The sequence below is a fragment of the Clupea harengus genome, chromosome 21 (genome assembly GCF_900700415.2).
Source record: "Clupea harengus chromosome 21, Ch_v2.0.2, whole genome shotgun sequence".
Taxonomy (NCBI): domain Eukaryota; kingdom Metazoa; phylum Chordata; class Actinopteri; order Clupeiformes; family Clupeidae; genus Clupea; species Clupea harengus.
Genome location: NC_045172.1, coordinates 3642352 through 3659063, shown reverse-complemented (window position 1 = coordinate 3659063; position 16712 = coordinate 3642352). Strand labels below are relative to the sequence as shown.

Here is a 16712-nt window from a genome sequence, read left to right as displayed (position 1 = left end):
ATACACTTAAGGGTACCTAACCTTAGAATCATTATGCGAGTTAATGCAGTGTGTGAGATATATTCCGGGTTCCCACCGATTTTCATTGACAACATTGTCCCTTCACAAGCTACAAGTATTCAACATTGCAACAACAACCTTTCCCTTTACTTTTGTATAAGACTTGTTAGGCTTTGTCAGTTCAAGTAAAAACTGTATCACGCTCATTTGTATCATTTGCATAACAAAACACAACACAATCAAATTTCAGAACTTTTCCAAAACTTTAAATTAATTTACTGAATTTCATGACTTTTCCAGGCCTTGAAAACGGGATTTTAAAATTCCATGACTTTTCCAGGATTTTCATGACCGTGGGAACCTATGTGCCAGTTGACCTACACTTGTTTTTTCTACATACAGTGCTTGCAATACTTTCAGAGAATCTGATGGAAAGAGCTTTTGTTTTGGCCACTGAAGTAAAATGTTTCAGTCACTGTAAGGATGTAGTGTTTTTGGCATTACTGTCTAAGTGAAGGTACACTTTTAATTTAATATGTCAGCATAGGAAAAAATGGCCTTCTTAACCAACAAAGTATCATGTTAATGTGAGTAAGTTATTCTGGCACCACACCAGTTTACAAACAACATTTATTTTTTACGAACAAAATGTAAAAAATAGCAAAAAATATATTAATATTTCTCAAAAAATGTCTTAGTCTCATCATATCTAGTAGTCATCCTCTTCCACTCCGGCCACCATTTTCTCGATGGCGTCCCAGTTAAGTTTGCTCATAATACTCCCAGTGCTCTCTGAGAGAGTCTCAAGGGCATCCAGGTCATCCTCAGTCCCTCTGACCCCCTGTGGGTGAAAACAGGGTGAAAAACATTCACATTTCAAACCAAGCCAATTTCGTCTTGGAGAGAAGTATATTACTCACTTTACGGCTTATTCACCACATATATTTGTAGAGTAGACACTAAGTAGACATATATTGAGTACCACTATACTGTTTGATTCTCTTTTACCGGCTCATTGTCTTGAATATCCAGCCCCAGTATTCTGCGAATCTCCAGAGGGGGTTCCCATGGGCTCAGAAGCTCTCTCTCCTCAGCGTCCCCAGTCTCTCTTCGTTGTTTGCGCCCTCTCTCCTCTGTCCTCCAGTTTCTTTCTGTCTTCCGTCCAGCTGGAGACTGACTCAGTGGTCTTGTCTGGGCTGCAGAAACAGCATTAAAATGAATGTATATGTTATATAAAATGTAGACTGCCATGTAAGTATTTGAAGCGGTCAATCAAATCTCAATGGGGTGTTGCACTGAATGGACGGTCAGAGGATACATACTCTCTTTTAAGGATGCTGCAGATCTGTCTTTAGTGTAGGTCAACATGCCTCTACGTGTCACCTGGGACAGCCGATCTCCTGGCAGCACACTTGCTACATCACCCAGTGAAGAGAAACTCTATTATAGCTAACTACATAGATGACAATACTGCATTTCACATGAAGTGAAAGTATCATTAATTAAATATCAATTGCAATGATATTTGTATGCAACATAAAACAAGTGAAGTAAATGTACACATTTTACTTTAAATGACACAAACCCAGTGAGGTATCTAGAACTTCTACTTATGCATAAGACTTTTATGCATAAGTAGTGTAAAGCATCTAAGTTGTGCTGCTCAATGAGACGTTGTTAAATCTATTACAATGTTTTTGACAACATTTGGTTCATTGAATAATTAATTGTACATACACATTTGACTGTGTGTTTCAGGGCCCCTTCTGCAGGTCTTAAATTGAAGAGTTGACTCACCAGGTCTGTGCAGCCCCAGTCTGCTACTGAGGCTCCCATGCTGCGAGGTGCCCACGCGTCTCTGGGGTGGCACCGCCGTCCTGCCAGCAGAGGGAGAGGAGCGGGAGCGGGCCGCCCCAGGGCTGCTCTTCCTGCCAGCTGACTGGCTCCTGCTCCTGAGACGACAAAAGGGTTCAAATCCAGGTCAACCAGGGCCTTTAGATGAGAGGAATTTCAAAGTAAAAAGGCAATGACACATTCCTATTCAGTCCAGTGCTTGCTGGAAAACCCTCACTAAAGGTTGGAGGCACCTGATCAGGCAGTAAACACTCCAGCCAGATGCCATAATCTGAGTTGAGGATTCTACAGATGTGGAGCTGACCTGATGCTGATCCTGGCTGAAGCAGGGCTTGTGGACTTCGGGCGTGGCATGACAGTGGGTACAGGAAGTGGGGTGGTCAGCAGGTCTGACATCAGGCTGTAGGCCTCAGAAGCTCTCTGGGTATGATGCTCCAGTAGAGCTGTCCTGTGGAACCATAGACAGAACAGATACCGTCTGTGTGTGTCTGATAAAACACTGTGTCAATAAAAAAATGGTGAACTGCACAAGTGCACACTCACTTGTCCTTTTCCTCTTTGATCTTCTGAATAATGCTGACATCTCTGGAACTTGGTTTCTGTAAAAGAAACAGAGGTGGACAGAAGTGGCGAGTGATGTTACAAGCACATTAATGTTATAACTTTTTAGAAAAGTTCTAAAAGACACAGTATTTTCAAGTCAGCTGAAAACACACTTAACCAAATGTTATGACTTCATTCCAGTCCAAACAAACACTTATTACGTTCAAATATCTTCCACAATCCATCCTTTCCCCCCCTAATTCCTCTGGGATTTCCACGACAACGGGCATCCCGCGCGGTGCTCACCTGCTGGGCAGCGGAGGCGAAGGGCCTGCGCTCCTCTGCCCTCCTCTCCTCTTTCTGGCGCCGGTACTCCACCAGCCTCTCCCGCTGCTTCCTCCTCATCCAGGCCCTCACTTCACGCCGCTCCTGCTCCGACCGGTGGCTCCGCGGGGGCTGCTGGCTTGGTGACGACCTGACACACAAACACACACACAGACACACACACAGACACACTTACTGACATATTCATATACTCACGATTGTCTTTGAAGAACAATATAAACTACTGATATAAGCCTCAGAATCAATCGCACAGTCATACAAGCTCTTGCCATCTCACACACCATGACCATAGTCACCATACTTCTGCAAAGTGTTTATAACAAAACTATCTTTCCTTTCCCCTTTCCTAATCCTAATTTCAATTTGTGCCGTTGAAGCCAATTTATTTCAGTTGAATGTGGTCATGGCCTGGTGCGTTGGCCCTCACCTGTTCAGCCTGGCTGCTTGGGTGTGGGACAGACCCAGACCAGTGGGGGACAGGTCTCCATCCCGCACCAGCTCTCTTAAGATGTCTGCCACATCGCTCAGACCGCTCAGACCGCTCAGACTGCTCAGACCCAGACTATCCTGTGCCTGTCTGCTAAGGGGAGGAGGGGGAAGAGGACATGAACAGAGAGAGGAGGGGGAGGAGAGAGAGAGTAGAGGGTACAGGACAAGAAGGGAGAGAGATAATGTGGGCCATGGAGGAAAGGGGGAAGTAAGATAAGCGAGAAATACAAGTCATGAGAAAACATTAAACCATATTACATTGCTGTTTTGAGAAGCATTTTGGCAGCATGCTGGGACAGTGTCAAATAGTTACCTCCCCGACTGGTCTTCTGTAGTTCCTGTAAAATCTGCAAAAGAAGGCCCCAATGTTAAAAAAGGCATATACATAACTGTAGCAATCAGTAAGTCTTATGTGCCCCTAATTCTGAGCCTGGAAATCTATGTGTAATTGCGGTCTCCAGGTCAGGGGGTGTACAGTTACGTATTAGCCTCTGTGGTGTAGGGTAACACAGAGCAGTGTGTGAGATCAGTGGGGGAGCAGTCTCTTACCCTGGCTGGTTTCCCACATTGAAAACTCCATGATCGCTGGAAATGAAAACACAGAGAGAATCATGTTAACCGCGGGGCTCCAATAAGGTGACAGATGAGGTGTTTAGATTGTTAGCACTATGCCATTCTCATATTAGATGATGGACTGGGGTCTTATAAAGCCCACCATGACTTGCTCAATCATCTATGATCACTGGCATGCTGCTTGTGGATTTTAATTTCCAGTGACTCTGCAACATATCTGGCCGTAAATGTAGATCTGGGCACCCACAATTACACACTGACCAGTTCTGCTTCTTTTTCATAGGCCATGGTGTAACAGGTGAGGAGAGAGGTGACAGTGTATGAGAGTCACCGGGAGAAGATGTGTGACAGTGTGTGAGAGGTACCGGGAGAAGATGTGTGACAGTGTGTGAGAGGTACCGGGAGAGGGCGCATGCTGTCGGTGGACAGAGGTCCTTGAGGTGCCACGATGTGAGGAAAGAGTGGACTGCCTCCTCGTGGCTGGACGACTAACAGCAGCTGGGCTGCCAGATAGAATCTCTTCTTCTTCCTCCAGCACATCTGTCAGCTCCAGGGCAGGCCGTGCCACCCGCACCAGACTCTTCACTGCTCACAGGGGCAGAGAAAGGAAGGAGTTTTAGGTTGATTTATTGTCATTTTAGAGAGACAAAAGAAAGCTCGAGTCAAATAAGGCATGGCTTCTCGATTTCCAGGCAGCTTGGCAAATACCATCCCAAAGGGTGTAAGCTAGAGTATAGGCAAGTGACACAGGTTGAAGAATCAGTCTCTCCTCTTAACTGAGTAACTATATATATATATATACATTCTCTCTCTCTCTATATATATATATATATATAAATAAATAAAAAGAATATAATATATATATAAAATATAATATATATATATAATGTGCTTTAGTGATTTAAAGTATGGTACTCGGATATGAATGAAATGATATGTTGATACCCATTGGTGGACATGACCCACATAACTGTTCAGGTATTGTGTGTGGAGTGACTGGTGTGTGTTACCCGTGTTAGCGATACTGGGAGCAGGTATGACTCACCTGCTTGGGTGACTGCCAATGGACTTGAGTGCGGCTGCTCCTCAGCATGGGTCAGGAAGCCGGGGCTCAGATTGTCTATGGTCCTCACCAGCTAGAGGAAACAGACCACAACCACACTCTAACTTAGCAACACATCAGAGATACACGTAGGGCAGGGAAGAGGAGAGAGAGGGAGACACACACACTATGGGTTTCAAAGACTTTTAATGTTAACATTTAAGATGCTAGGACGTCAAGGTATGTAAATAAACGCGTTATATCATTTATTTCAGCATAACAATATTTACTACAACTACATGTTTTTTCTCCATGTAATGTGATTTGTACAGAGGGGAACCCTTACAACAACTAGACTTGCGCTAAAATAAATTTTAGAGGCATAAGATGGAGAGAAAAAGATGGGTGGTGACGAGACAGAAAGACAAAAAAGTGACAGATCAAGTCGTATGAAATCAGTAACACGGAGAAAGAGGAGGGCCAAACTGTCGGTAATTACCAGACGTGTGTTGGCGAACTCCTGGTCCATGTGGTCAGCGATGCTCTGCAAGGCAGCCAGCTGCGCGTCCATCTCGGACAGGCGGGCGGACACCTGCCGGACAGACACCTGAGACGAAGACGATTGGCTGCGGGCCAGCAGGGTAGGGCTCCACAGCGGCGCGTCTAACAGGCTACGCGTGAGCGCGTCTCCCCCGATCTCCTCCACTGCAGCCAGCACCGCGGGAGAAGGAGTCTCCTGACGGGCACGGGCCGCAGCGAGGCCCTCAGGGGGGTCAGAGGGCGCGGCACGGAGTGAAGGGTTCTCTTCTTCAGGCTCCCAGGCTCTGGCATATCCTAGAACACAAATACTACCGTAAAACTACTGTACTTTCCAAAGGTGACGGTAAAATAAGTAGGCAATAAATAGGTGCAATATCGCTATTAAGCTAACAAAATGACACATTGCTAAATTGCATACTTCATTATTGCTTTTTTCCCCCAATCAATGTTACTTACAATTTCATCTGCACTTGAATATGTCTCAATCTGTCAGACTTCAGACAGCAGATGATCAAAGCATGGGATTCTCAGTCATCTTTTTGTTAGCATTACATTTGTATCCAGGTGTGCACATGCACTTTATAGGGGAGGAATACCTAACAACTCCTCGGGCTCCTGTTCCTTCGCCTGCCCCTCTTGGGGTGGTGAGGGCGGGAACAGCGGGGTGTGTGTGGCGTTGGTCACTGAGGCTGCCAGTAGGTGGAGCTGTGCTGAGGTGGGTGGGCTGGGGGGCGCGGTGGTGGCAGAGGGCGCGGTGGTGGCAGGGGGCTGGCGTGGGGGCAGCTCCTGGAGCAGAGTTTCATCCTCCAGATCGATGACATTAATGAACCGTCTCCCCTCAACATCCTTAAAGAGGACATGCATAGATGGAGATAGATGGATGAATGAATGAATGAATGAATGAATGAATGAATGAATGAATGAATACATTAGATAAGATGGATTGATTGTATTACCAGTGGAAATTGCAGAGGGTATTACGCAAAGGTAAGTGACCAGGCTTTTATCCTGATCACACAGACTGATAGAGAGGTGCCAGTGAACATGTGACAGGAGGAGATCTACTGCTCTGTGAGGGTTGTGTTACTCATTACAGCACGGGGTGATTTCTAGAATAGCCCTGCAGCATAGGTGCCATTTGAATTATTCATCATGGATGCAAGAGTCATGTCGTGAGGCTTGTTATTTCATTCAGCAATGAAAGACTCAGTAAGTACTCATTGGGAGAATACGCCATTCAGCTGCCATTGGAAACTAGATTCCACAGCACTGGAGGGATATGATTATTCCCAAAGTGCATGTTCAGTGAACACAATAGGAACTGAAGAACCACTTACATGGATATGTAAATGTTGGTTGCTGAATGAACTACCTTTGCAAAAAGGCTTATGCATTACAGGGCTTTTGAGGAACCCCCCTTCTGAACCTGCCCGACAACTAACAGACAGGCAGACAGACCAATAGGTTTACAGAGAGGGAGGCAGACAGAAAGACAGGTTGGTATATAGACACAGACAGAGAGGCAGACAGAAGGACAGGTTGGTATATAGACACAGACAGAGAGGCAGACAGAAGGACAGGTTGGTATATAGACACAGACAGACAGACAAAGACCAAGTTTGTTGTGGAGTTTGTGGGTCTTTACAGCACCTGTGCAAAACCGTTGGTGCGTGGGCTGCCATCTTCTTTAGGGAACCGCAGGTCCAGGAAAAGCTCAGGAGGCAGACATGCAGCATGTAGCATGTCGCCTCTCTCAGCTGCAGACGCAGACACACACACACACACACACACACACACATTTAAGTCTTACTCAGCCTTTAATAAACCAGAATATAACTGTAGGACTGTATAACTCTTCCTGATGCATAACAACTCACGCTGTGGCGCTGCACTGGGGGCAGGAGGAGACTGCTGGGCAGAGGTGGATTTATCTCTGAGAAACGGAGGAGCTGTTAGGGGGAGACAGTTCAAACACATACACCATGATGTCAGTACAGTGAATCGGCTGGCAGAGCTCAGAGCGAGAGATGCCAAGGCTGTGGGCATTACACCCAGTGGGCACCGGCCGTGGGGAATTAAACATCAAGTACAATACTGAATGTAAAAAGAGCCCTTGAGCCCTACAACACATTCAGACATCACACACACACAGACACAAAACACACACACACACACACACACACAAACACACACACACACACACCACACACACAAAGGGCCTCTCTGCTTGATGAAGCAGACAAATATACTAGGGGAGTATGAAGCAAACAGAAGGCCCAGGGGGGTACACAGGCTCATATTTCTGACACAAACACACCCACACACACACAAATGCGAAGAACCTTCCCGAGAGCCCATAGGTGCCTACAAATAAGCCTCCTTGCCAACTGTCCTTTTGCCCTGGTTAGAACACAATGGTTGTTTCAGTGACTGCCATACCATGGGAGTTTGTGGATGGGAGCCCTCACCTGACTCTGTGTTGGTGCCTGCGTCCTGCAGCTCTGGGGGCCGTTTCTGAGTGGAGGCGAAGGCGTGGAGCTCTGCAGTGGTGGTGATGGAAGCCTGCAGGAGCCGATGCCCACTCAGCATGGAGTCACATGAGCCTGGTGGACACAATGGACACACATCAGGCAGGGGAAGAAAACATGCAAGTCAGTAAAATAGAGAAACGATTATAGGATTAGGAGAGTAAGTTATTTTTCCCTTCCTCACACACACACACAGACACCACAGACACCACAGACACACACACACACACACACACACACACACACACACACACACACACACACACATTTCCTGTCTTATGGTGTTGTTGCATTGATAGATAGATCCACTGACTTACCCAGAGGCAAAACAAATCCATCTCCTGTAACTGGAGCCGCCATCTCAGGCTGAGGGAAATAAAAAAGTTAATATCGAGAGATCTCAAGAACTCATCACAAGCTGTTTTTAATCATTCAGTGCATATCATTATATATCTTCTTAAAAAACAACAACAAAGAAAACATCTTTCATATTAAAATCCTACACTCTCCTACTGCCTGTACCTCTGCAGGAGGAATGATGGAGACCTCAGGCCTGAAAGACACCTCCGCTCTCCTCTCGGGTTTCTCCTTCTCTTTCTCCTTGTCTACCCTCCTCTTCTGCCTGAGGAGGAGAAAGGGGAGGCAGGAGTAAGAAGAGAAGGGAACCAAGGGAACACACAACAGATGAGAGCCAACTCAGTCTCTCCTCCCTGTTCCCCGTGCTAACATAGAAACGGCAAGCATTGAGTGGAAGAGAGGTCTGTTTGGTCAGTGGACCACAGAGCTATGGCAACTGAGGGTAGGGGGTGGAAAGGGGAGTAGGGGAGAGAGCGGTCACCTGTGAGTGGAGGGAGTGCTGCAGACTGGTTGGCTCTGGCTGTGGCTGTGGCTGGGGATGGAGGCCTTCAGCAGTGGCGGGGCCGACTGAGAGCCCTGTGACCCTCCAGCAGCCCAGCTCAGCAGCTCCTCCAGGGGGATCAGACGGGGAGTACGCAGGGGGGGTACACTGCTATGCCCCTTAGCACAGAAACACAAATCAATATCATCCAACTTGGTTTATAGCTGTATTTGATCTATACCTCCTTAAAAATTGATCGAGTGGTAAAATCTGTTGATGTGAAAAGGTCTTTTCATTTTTGTCCATGTCGCCAGAGACATAACAAAACAAAATAAAACTAGGGAGTAGACAGTACTTTTATGAACAAAACACTTAACACTGAAGTGACACAAAGAAAAGTGAATGCTTTGAATGCTGGTTGCTGTTTGTTGACTGGTTAAACAAAGCAACAATGTAGACAGCAGTCTAAACCCGGGCTCTTAAGACTGAAAACGCTTTAAACCTCCAAACCCTGACATCTGACATTTTAAAACTAGCATGAATTTACCTGATCAAACTCGTGTGTCAAAAATTCTAAAACTGTTCTGTCAGATAAATCCAAATAAAACAATTGAATAAAAACAGTTCTCTAAGAACTATGTTGACTTCTGCTGTTAAATTAGACATAGACGTCTGTCGAAGTTCTAGCTTTAATAAAAACTCTAGAATGTCTTGGGCTGCATAGATCTATGATGGTTGGAGCTGTAAAGGTCTTTACTACAGATGCCTACTGTGCTGGGTGGATCCGGTCCCCTCTGCAGCAGCTGAAGCCTGGGGAAGGTTCCCATGCCTGCAGGGCTCGGGAGGGGTGCGGAAGCTGGGGCTGGGGCTGGCTGGGGAATCAGAGGGAGGCTGGCGGGAAGACTGCAGCTGGGGCGGAGATGCAGGAGAGGGAGCCCACGACCAGAAGCAGCATGCTGGGGAACGGGGAGGAGACGGGGGCCTTGGTCCTGCCTGGAGACCTCTGGAGTGTAAACAGTCTTCTCAGGCCATCTGTGAGGAGGGGGTTGGTGGGGGTTTGGGAGCTGGGGTACCCATGCTTCCCTCACAGGGCCAGGGAGAGGGGAGCGGAAGAGGGCTGGCTGGGGGGGAGGCAGCTGGAGGAGCCGGAGACCCGTTGGGCGGGACTGGGTCCTCTCCAGGGGAATCAGTGAGGGGATGTTCTGTGTGCTGCCACTAGGGGGCAGTGTGGGTGTGACAGAGGCGCCCACTGTGGTGAGCAGACCTTGGGAGGCAGAGATGGACGCAGACGGTCTGCTCTTCCCTGGGCCTGAGGTGATGGTCAATGGCTGCATACCCTGTGGGACGATGACACCTAACATTATCTCCTGACACTCAGTCACTTTGTTCAAACCCCGTTACATATCTTCCCTTCAGCTCTATAGGTAGGTGCTCATCTTTACTCACAGTCAGCACTACACAAGCTCAACTTTACATGCATATCAACACGTTCACATGTTCACATTTAGAAAAACTTCAACCCTATTAGCCCTGGATTCAAACACAACACAAAACACCTTCACCTTCAACCTTTTCTCTGCATCGCGTCTACACACGTCAGGGTGCACCAATCTTTACTGGGTCTTACCTGAAGGCTGTGTGGATAATGCTGGTTGTCCTGGCGTGACTCCTGAGCAGAGAGAGCTGGCTCACGGAGAGCTGAGGGTAAGGGGACATGGGATGGAGCTGCAGCAAGCTGGGGTCCAGAAGGAGGATTAGGTTGGGTGTGAGGATAACTTGGTTGGGACTGAGGAGCATGGGTCTGAGGGGTCTGTGAGACCGTGAGGGACTGAGCAGTGTAGGGGTGAGAGGGGAGAGGGGAGGACTGGGGCAGAGAGGCGCTGGGGAGGGCAAAAGGAGGGTTGAGCTGGGGTGGTGGAGCAGACTGTGGCACTGGCAGTCTGGCCTGGGAGAAGGGGAGGTTTGCAAAGGAAGCCCCCACTACTTGCATGAGACTCATGAAGTTGATTTGCTGCAACTAATGATGGAACAGGAAGGACAGAGAGAGAGAATATTAAAACAGCTATAAGTCAGCTATAAGTAATATGGATAACACCAAGGAGATCAGCAAGGCATTTTGTTATTAACATTTCTCTTTAAAGTTATTAATATTAGTAATTATTAAACAATGATAGTAATCATCATTATTGACAGACCATCTCTCCTCCTGTCCTGACTACTCACTTGCACCAAGCGGAAGAGCTCGTCTTGTACCAGCTGGGTGACAGGATTGCCGTTTGCCGAGTCTGGAGCAGGGTTTGTGTTGGGCATCCCTGGGTGCGTGCTCCAGGGAGGCAGACCGTTCCCCAGAGGGCCTGGTTGTGGATGCACCCCAGGGGGGGACAGCTCTGCGTGCTGTGGTGGGGCTGGTTGTGGATGCACCCCAGGGGGTGACAGCTCTGCGTGCTGTGGTGGGGCTGGTTGTGGATGCACCCCAGGGGGGGACAGCTCTGCCTGCTGTGGTGGGGCTGGTTGTGGATGCACCCCAGGGAGGGACAGCTCCGCCTGCTGTGGTGGGGCTGGTCCGGCAGCCTTACAGATGGGTCTGCTAGAACAGGAGCAGTCACATTAGCATTTATTATCTAGACACAACATAACAGATTACCAGAAAGACAGGCAACAACTGCATGCTGCAGATCACTCTAAACGGTGAAGTCATGATGATGGTGGATGGTGAAATGAAAATGGAGTCCATTTGGGAAACTGCTAATTGTTACTTTAACACTCACGTGTTCACTGCTTTGTCGTCAGCCTCGGCAGACCCGTGGTCAGACAGACAATCCTCCTCAGGGCTGTAACAAATACGATCACTTTCTTACCCAGACTGCATTGGGGGCACACCTACCTCACCCACAATGGTAACAGTGTGTGATCCACTCACTGTAACCGGTACACTGACTAGAGAATTGTTTACGTTCTCACCATGGAAACAACCAAGCAGTCACCTCATTAGCTCACGGTGCACTTCGGATTCACACGAGAGCAAAATTATCAAAATGGCAAAATATCTTTTATGAAGCGGAATCACACTTGATATTTTAGCACTTAATCACACAAACAATCATGCTGGTTTAAAGATGCAGAAATCAGTAATTGCAATCCAATAATGCTTCAAAAACAAAAGGCATTAATAACATTCCACTGTTCCCATCTGTTTTGCATGTTGTTTATTTTTGTTGATGTTTTTTGGTGAGAGACCACAACAACTCACTGAGAGACAGCTGCTGGTTTTCCTGCACTTTCTGTGGACTCCAGGTCTGCAAGTGTTAGACCCTACAAATGAATAAGTAAATAAATAAGTTCTGTCCTATGTAAACCGTTACAATAAAATGTAAAAACTCAATATTAGGAAATAGTATTGTACAATATGAATACTATGGTGGACAGAAGAGAGAAGAAGCTGTTTCTCAGGCGTTGGCTACTCATAATATCAGACACAGGTGGAGATTACCTGGCCTGGGGGTCCACTCTTCCATGTGGACATGGGGGAGGGACTCTGGGCTGAGGGGTAGGCCAACTCCTCCACTGAGTTGTGCTCTGCTGGGAGATCAAGAAGTCTCAGCTATCAGTTACATCGCTGAACACAGACAAGTCAAGCTGCTACTGATAAGACTGAACACCGCCCAAGTAGCATAGATACAATCACATACCATTCCTTTACAATGCAAAAACTTCAACATCACCAAATATCACTCAACTACAACAGAAGCATCATTGCAGTGGGGTGAAAGAGTGAGGGAGGGGTGGAAGGTAATGGATGTCTGTTTGCAGGCCTGGTTCTTTCTCAGTGCTTGTTTATTTAAAAGGAGGACTCTAATGAAGGCCTCTCACCTTCAGACAGGTAGGCGTCAGCCATTCTGCTGCCTTGTGCAGGAGGCTTAGGTGCTGCCTCAATGCTGTCAGGGTCAGAGGTCACAGAACCCAGGTTAGAGGCCTCGCTCTCAGACTGCAGCTCCAGCAGCTCACAGGCCCTGTAAAGTAAAGTGCTTCAGCTGTAACTCACACACAAAACACCCAGTAAAACCATAAAAACACACACGCACACACAAATATTCCAGGACTAGCACCTCAAGACCACCTACAATTCCCAACAACAAACCGCTGTCTTTGCTGCCTGCTCTCCTAAGTGGAGTATGGACATTTTGTAGCGGCCACATGTCCAGCCTCACAGCTCAGTACTCACTCAGAGGCCTGTGGCTGCTGGAGGTCCATGTCAGGCAGGGTGATGGGCGTCCCCACAGAGCCTGGGTAGCCCGTGTCCACGCTGCTCTCTCTCTCCCTCTCTCTCCCCCGCTGTCTTTCTTTCTCCTTCTCCTCATCCATCTCCCGCTTTCTCTCCCCCGTACAGGTCTGGAGCTGCAGCACAGGAGCCACAGTCAACTCTACCTCAGGGACCTGCGACACAGAGACAAGTAGCATAGGTGGAGGTGGAGACTGTAGCTGATATCTTGGTCAAATCAGCCAACCGTGGCCACCGCAGTAAATAGCAACAGCAATAATATCAGGGAATAGCATCACAGAATTGTGGCCATATGGCAGTAAATGGAGGTTAATAGACAGGGGGATGGCATGGACAGATAAATAAACACTCTAAATTCAGTGTGATGGTAGAGTGAGATCCTCACCCTGATGTGGGTCTCGTCCAGCAGGGCGGGGCTGTAGCGCCGCTCCAGCAGCAGGAGGGCGGTGAGCACAGCGGGGGCCGAGGCCTTGGCTCTGATGGACGGACCCCCAGCTCCTCTCTGCTCCTCCATCCTCCGCAGCAGCACCCTGCGGTCGGCCCAGCGGGACATCCACACCAGCAGACGGCCCAGTGTGGGGAAGCGGGCCTCCAGGTCCGAGTCCAGCTCATGCTGGAGCTCCACGGACGGGGTGGAGGGGAAGGTTTTAAAGGAGGTGAAGCTAGGGGAGGGGCTAAGCTCTAAGGACACACCCATTTGTTGTTTCCCCGCCCACAGTCCTGGGGAGGGGGGGCACGGTTGGGCAGGGAGAGAGGGGCGTGATGCGGATGAAGGAGGGCGTTCGGGCTCGGGGGAGTCAGTCTGCTGGGCGTGGAAGCAGCGTCCGGCCCAGAAGACGGGTGGCTGGGGCACATCGGTGCGGGCACGTGTCCGCGCCACGCTCTTCCCGCGCGGGTCCCTCTGGCGCCGCTTGAAGGTGGTGAGCACGTCGAAGCCGAGCGAGTGCAGCTCCCGCTCCTGCAGTTGCTCCCAGAAGCAGCCAATCAGAGGGAGCTCCGCCTCCTCGCCGCCCCTGCCTGCGCCGCGCTCCAGCAGATAGCTGAGGAAGAGCTCCAGGAAGCGCGGGTACTCGTCATCCTCCAGTTCAAACTCCCAGCTTCCCACCACAGGCAGCTTGCTGGCGTCAGTCTCTGGGCATGAGGCTGCGTTCTGTATCTTCCCCTCTCCAGACCCATCCTGCACCTTTCGCTTCAGAGAGCTGCATTTACAAGAGAACAGATTACTATGATTTAGAAATACCTTTTCCTGTGAATACCAATGAGTGCTCTGTAAATGTCTGTAAATAGTGGGAATTCCTCTGCTGTGTTAGTTTTGTAAGGTGCACTAATACCATTATGTTGTGAAATAACCACTTGGACTCCATATGACTGATGATCTCTTAAAATGCCTGTATCAAGTCTACAAAAGCACTCTGAAATATTCAGCATTTTTCTAATGGCCCTGTTACATGTTACACATCTATGACACGTCCAGTAGGAGGTCACCTGTGGTGTGGGTCAGCCTGCAGGTCCGGGTAGAGGTTGGCTTCTGTGTTGCTGGTCAGCGTGGCCGCGGTCGTCTCAGTCAGGGAGCTGAAGCTGCAGCTGGCCCCCAGGGAGAGGCGATCCTGGCCAGCGGAGAGGACGTCGGCTCGCTCCTCGCCCCCCTCCTCCCGCTCCCACAGGTATAGCTGTACCCGCGCCATGTGTTTTGCCACGCGGGACAGGGACCGTGCACGTTGCTTTTGGCACTTCTTCAGGAAAGCTGACATCAGTGGCTGTTGCCTCCCCTCTTGCTCCTGTCTGGCATCCGTCTGTGCATCTGAAGGAATAGAGAAGACAGACTCAGATAGGGAGCAGCTTCATACTGCACACTATTACACCCCAAACAGCCTTATAGACTGGGGTCACAATGTGGTGACTGAAAACCCAGCACTGGTGGCAAGACTCGGCCTCCTGAAGTGAAGTCAGTGAAACCCCCCCCCGGAACCCCCACCACACACACACACACATTCTGCCACTGGCTTAGATAAAGGAAGGGTTAGGGTAGATGGGCAAAAAGAGATGGAGCTTCACCGTGTGTTTTGGTAGGCTGGAGCACAGGGCTAGGTCTGAGCGTGTGCAGTAGGGTACAGTATTTCTCCCTCAGGGCCACCCGAACAGACTGCTCTTCCTCAGGAAAGGCCCGCACTAGCACTTCTGCAACCTGCAACACACACACACACACACACACGGTATAAGCATGTACACATACACACATTCTTAGTGGTCTCTTCTAGCAAATCCTAGGGATGGAGTTTGTTTACAATGTGTACAGCAGGTAGTTGCGCTATGCTAGTAAGAGAGCGAATGGGTTGGCTGGTTGAAAGGCTAGTGAGGGTAGTTTCTGCGGGTAGTGGAAAGGGGGTTGCTAGCACACATCTGGGGTGGTTACCATGGCTGTGGGTGGCAGCTGGGCCAGCAGGCTGAGCAGGAGGTCCTGCAGCAGCTCCTCAGCACAGAGGAAGCGGGAGAAGGGTAGCAGCCGACAGGCCCATCGCACCGCCTCCTCACACAGGCCGGGGTCAGCACAGGAGCCCCTCTACACACACACACACACACACACACACACACACACACACACACACACACACACACACACACACACACACACACACACACACACACACACACACACACACACACACACACACACACACACACACACACACAACAATTCAGTTTGACAACACCTATACAGTCATACCATTTATAACATTATGCACACACACATATAGATGTAACTTACTGTAACTTACTAACGTACATAAAAAATACATAGTAAACAGATCAACCTAAACCAGATTCCACAACTTTACCTCAGCATCTCTCCCACGATTCCTTGCTGCCTGGTACCTCCTGCAGGAGATAGTGAGCTGGTCTCGGACATGAAGCATCCAGAGCAGCCCGCACAGCTCCCTAAAGCATGCTGGGAAGAAAGAACAATGTGCCAACTCTGCCCTTAGATACTACCCTGCAGTATTTATGTCATCATGTCATATCCACATTCACCAAAATGCCACAGAACATGTATTGATGTGCAGGGTGTGTTATGCTTTTCACTGCATAACATCCTGATCTGAGAATTTCTGGTAGTGTCTCCACCTACTTAAGGTTTGAACTATGATAGGGTCTCCGGCAGCCTCTGGCTTCAAGAATCCGGACCGAGTGAGAAATCTCTTCAAGCCCTCTGGCAACAAGGCCTCTTTTGGCACAGCAGACTTTTGGATCTGAAGAAACCGAACAAGACAGCTGGAATTTAGCACAAAACACACCTACACTTAATACAGTGACTCCACACACACAATCGCACAAACACACTATATACACACAGACACAGACACAGACACACACACAGACACAGACACACACACAGATACAGACACACACACACATGGCCTCTCTTCTTGATGAAGCAGTCAAATATACTACGGGAGTATAAAGCAACCAGAAGGCCCAGGGGGGTACACAGGCTCATATTTCTGACAGAGGGGTTTGTCTCTCATTCCAAAGCGCATCAGGCCCTAGCTCATGTGTCTCTGTTACCTTCCTGTAGTTCCTCCGGCAGCGCTGCAGTCGGCCGATGTACCACTGCGCAGTCGGCAGGGCGCATCGAGCCGCCCGCAGCAGCAGCAGGGCTTTGCGCACCACCGCGGACACGCG

At 48.9% G+C, this 16712-nt stretch overlaps 1 protein-coding gene across 1 annotated transcript in view; it reads right to left on the bottom strand.

The window, feature by feature from the left end:
- Positions 1-608: 608 nt before the first annotated feature.
- cplane1 (ciliogenesis and planar polarity effector 1) overlaps positions 609-16712 on the bottom strand; it is a 33300-nt gene continuing 17196 nt past the window's right edge. The window contains exons 19-53 of the mRNA XM_031559160.2: positions 16596-16712; positions 16159-16279; positions 15869-15978; positions 15445-15591; positions 15087-15216; positions 14517-14832; positions 13417-14230; positions 12975-13186; positions 12623-12762; positions 12243-12331; positions 12003-12064; positions 11521-11583; positions 10976-11339; positions 10380-10769; positions 9523-10089; positions 8753-8931; positions 8437-8536; positions 8232-8280; positions 7855-7989; positions 7264-7335; positions 7037-7143; positions 5983-6232; positions 5346-5680; positions 4850-4940; positions 4204-4389; positions 3781-3816; positions 3545-3578; positions 3170-3322; positions 2704-2872; positions 2398-2453; positions 2159-2302; positions 1798-1952; positions 1323-1415; positions 1009-1196; positions 609-841 (exon numbers count right to left, since the gene is read on the bottom strand). The exon at positions 16596-16712 is cut by the window's right edge and continues 48 nt beyond it. Coding sequence (XP_031415020.1) covers positions 710-841; positions 1009-1196; positions 1323-1415; positions 1798-1952; positions 2159-2302; positions 2398-2453; positions 2704-2872; positions 3170-3322; positions 3545-3578; positions 3781-3816; positions 4204-4389; positions 4850-4940; positions 5346-5680; positions 5983-6232; positions 7037-7143; positions 7264-7335; positions 7855-7989; positions 8232-8280; positions 8437-8536; positions 8753-8931; positions 9523-10089; positions 10380-10769; positions 10976-11339; positions 11521-11583; positions 12003-12064; positions 12243-12331; positions 12623-12762; positions 12975-13186; positions 13417-14230; positions 14517-14832; positions 15087-15216; positions 15445-15591; positions 15869-15978; positions 16159-16279; positions 16596-16712 — 6306 coding nt within the window. The 3' untranslated portion in view covers positions 609-709. The remainder of the gene's footprint in view (positions 842-1008; positions 1197-1322; positions 1416-1797; positions 1953-2158; positions 2303-2397; positions 2454-2703; positions 2873-3169; positions 3323-3544; positions 3579-3780; positions 3817-4203; positions 4390-4849; positions 4941-5345; positions 5681-5982; positions 6233-7036; positions 7144-7263; positions 7336-7854; positions 7990-8231; positions 8281-8436; positions 8537-8752; positions 8932-9522; positions 10090-10379; positions 10770-10975; positions 11340-11520; positions 11584-12002; positions 12065-12242; positions 12332-12622; positions 12763-12974; positions 13187-13416; positions 14231-14516; positions 14833-15086; positions 15217-15444; positions 15592-15868; positions 15979-16158; positions 16280-16595) is intronic.